This window comes from Austrofundulus limnaeus, unplaced genomic scaffold (genome assembly GCF_001266775.1).
Source record: "Austrofundulus limnaeus strain Quisiro unplaced genomic scaffold, Austrofundulus_limnaeus-1.0 Scaffold70, whole genome shotgun sequence".
Taxonomy (NCBI): domain Eukaryota; kingdom Metazoa; phylum Chordata; class Actinopteri; order Cyprinodontiformes; family Rivulidae; genus Austrofundulus; species Austrofundulus limnaeus.
Window position 1 is genome coordinate 1,850,735 of NW_013952472.1, and position 2,235 is coordinate 1,852,969.

At 39.5% G+C, this 2,235-nt stretch overlaps 1 protein-coding gene across 1 annotated transcript in view; it reads right to left on the minus strand.

Moving 5' to 3' along the window:
* Nucleotides 1-2,235, minus strand: part of plxnb1b (plexin b1b) — a gene marked incomplete at its 3' end in the record, with an annotated part of 141,490 nt that overhangs the window by 54,692 nt on the left and 84,563 nt on the right. The window contains 1 exon segment of the mRNA XM_014010586.1: nucleotides 886-1,068. Coding sequence (XP_013866040.1) covers nucleotides 886-1,068 — 183 coding nt within the window.

A 2,235-nucleotide genomic window follows, 5' to 3' on the forward strand; every position in this document is an offset into this window, starting at 1 on the left:
ACATATATCTGATAGCTTTTCCAAATGTTTGACTAGTTCTTGTCAGTCTTATTTGTCCTAATTTGCTTTATTTGTTTTAATGATAATTTGTTTTTTGATTGAAAACAGAAAATGTTCAATAAAAYTAAAGTAATAAAAGCCTGATTGTTTCTGACCCACCTACATCATAAATGTAAACCAAGTTGTGTTTGATGAAATAWTAATAATTTCCAAGTGTTTCCAGATGGTTAAATCAGATATTTGAGCTAAATAGCTGGTAAATGATGTACATTTGTCTGTGTGATTCAGCTGTATTGGGTGTAGAAACTATAATTACTGATTTGATGAGTTATCAGTTTGGAACCTGCAGTCTGTCTATAGATGGACAAGCCTGAGCCTGACTGGGTGGGTCTCATTGGCCAGAACACCTGGGCCRGGTGGTTCCAGGTTATAAAAGGCCCGGCCCACAATGCAGCTTCACTCTTTGTTTGCTCGTATTATGGGTTCAACCTTTGAAGTTCGGACTTATCGTTTGTTAAAGCGTGCAGGAATCCTGCAGACTGCAGGGTGTGAGAGAGAGAAGTTCATCAAAGAAGAGCTCTGAGTCACTGAACAATGTAAAAACTAAACTGAAAAAAAGAGAAAAGGAAGAATTGCATATCAGCCTCATTATAAGACACTGTCAGTTAAATAAACACATGATGAATATGAGAGAGAAAACTTAAAAGTGTAAATAATCCCACAAGAACAGATGAACCACGAGCAAACACTCAACACATGTTATCCAATTAGGCTGAACTAAAAATCATCAAATCATCCCAGATAATCCTCCTAGCTTCTGGCAGGAAGAGAATAATCTCTGTAATCTGAGCACCTGTCTGTCTGAAACCCAAACTGGCCTGGTACCTTGTGCAGATTGCCCTTGGAGTCTCCCAGGAAGGCGATGGTATGTCCCGGCCTGACGCTCACAGCCACAGCAGTGAAGCGGGCCGAGGGGCTGTCCAGTATGGTCTTTGCTTCCACAGCCACCCAGCTGGCCATMGGGCTGGGAGTATGGTCAGAACCACAAGGGTAGGCCCCCAGGGTGTTCTGATGATGGAGAGGAAGGAAAAAAAACTGTCATCACCATATTTACAGACTCACACATKCAACTGTACAATGTTTTCTAAATAAACCACAGGAGCTGTTTGTCTCTTAGGAAGCCCCTCCAGTCCTATGCTGGGGGTTTATCTGGAAATAAAAAGTGAAGCAGAAGTTCTTCTGCAGTGGTTTGTAGAATCCCTGCAGGATTATCTGCCTGGGAACAAACCCTGCACCAGATTTTTTGTTTTTTTTTCTCTTCACAGTTCGGGAGAAGGAAGTTTTAGCTCTGGTGACAAGAGGAATGTATTTTTCAGATCAGGGTCACCTCTTCCTGATCCAACAAACTCAAACAAGAGCCAACGAACCTTAGAGCTCCGACCCGTGAGCTGCTGCTCTGCTGCGGGCTGCTCTGGTGTTCTGATAAAGTCTGCAGCCCAACTTCCTCCAGTCTGAGTGAAGGACTGAAACATTTTCCTCATACCACTGTCAGAAAATCAACATCTCAAACAAGCAGAGGTTTCCTCATGCAGAGAAAATAACCGAGGCAACTTGTCCTGTCACGAGGCRGGACGTCTAAAGAACCAACAGAGGCAGCAGCCCAGAGCAACACAGGATCTTTGTTTTTAATAAATGATTTCTGAACACCTTCATGTCCAATCAGAGGGGTGGATAATATAACAAATACTTTGTTTATGTACTTAAGTACAATAAATGTCATTTTAAACATTCTAACCACTCACTTAATGTACATTTTATGTCAGAAATTTACTTTTGATACTTAAGCACAATAAATGTTCGTTACTTTAAGACTTTTACTCAAGTAACATTCTTAGAGAAGACAGAGTTTTACCAAAGTAAAGATACTTGTATTTTTACTCTAGTATCACTTTGAGGTAATTTATACACGACTGTTTCCCATGAGGAACAAACAGATCATGAAAAACTGTGCAAAGCAGTAATCAAAGCAAAAGGTGGCTACTTTAAAGAACCTAGAATATAAGACARATTTTCAGTTGTTTCACACTTTTTTTGTTACGTATATAATTCCACGTGTTAATTCATAATTTTGATGCCTTCAGTGTGAATCTACAATTTTCATAGTCATGAAAATAAAGAAAACTCTTTGAATGATAATGTGTGTTCAAACTTTTGGTCTGTACTGTTGTATATATT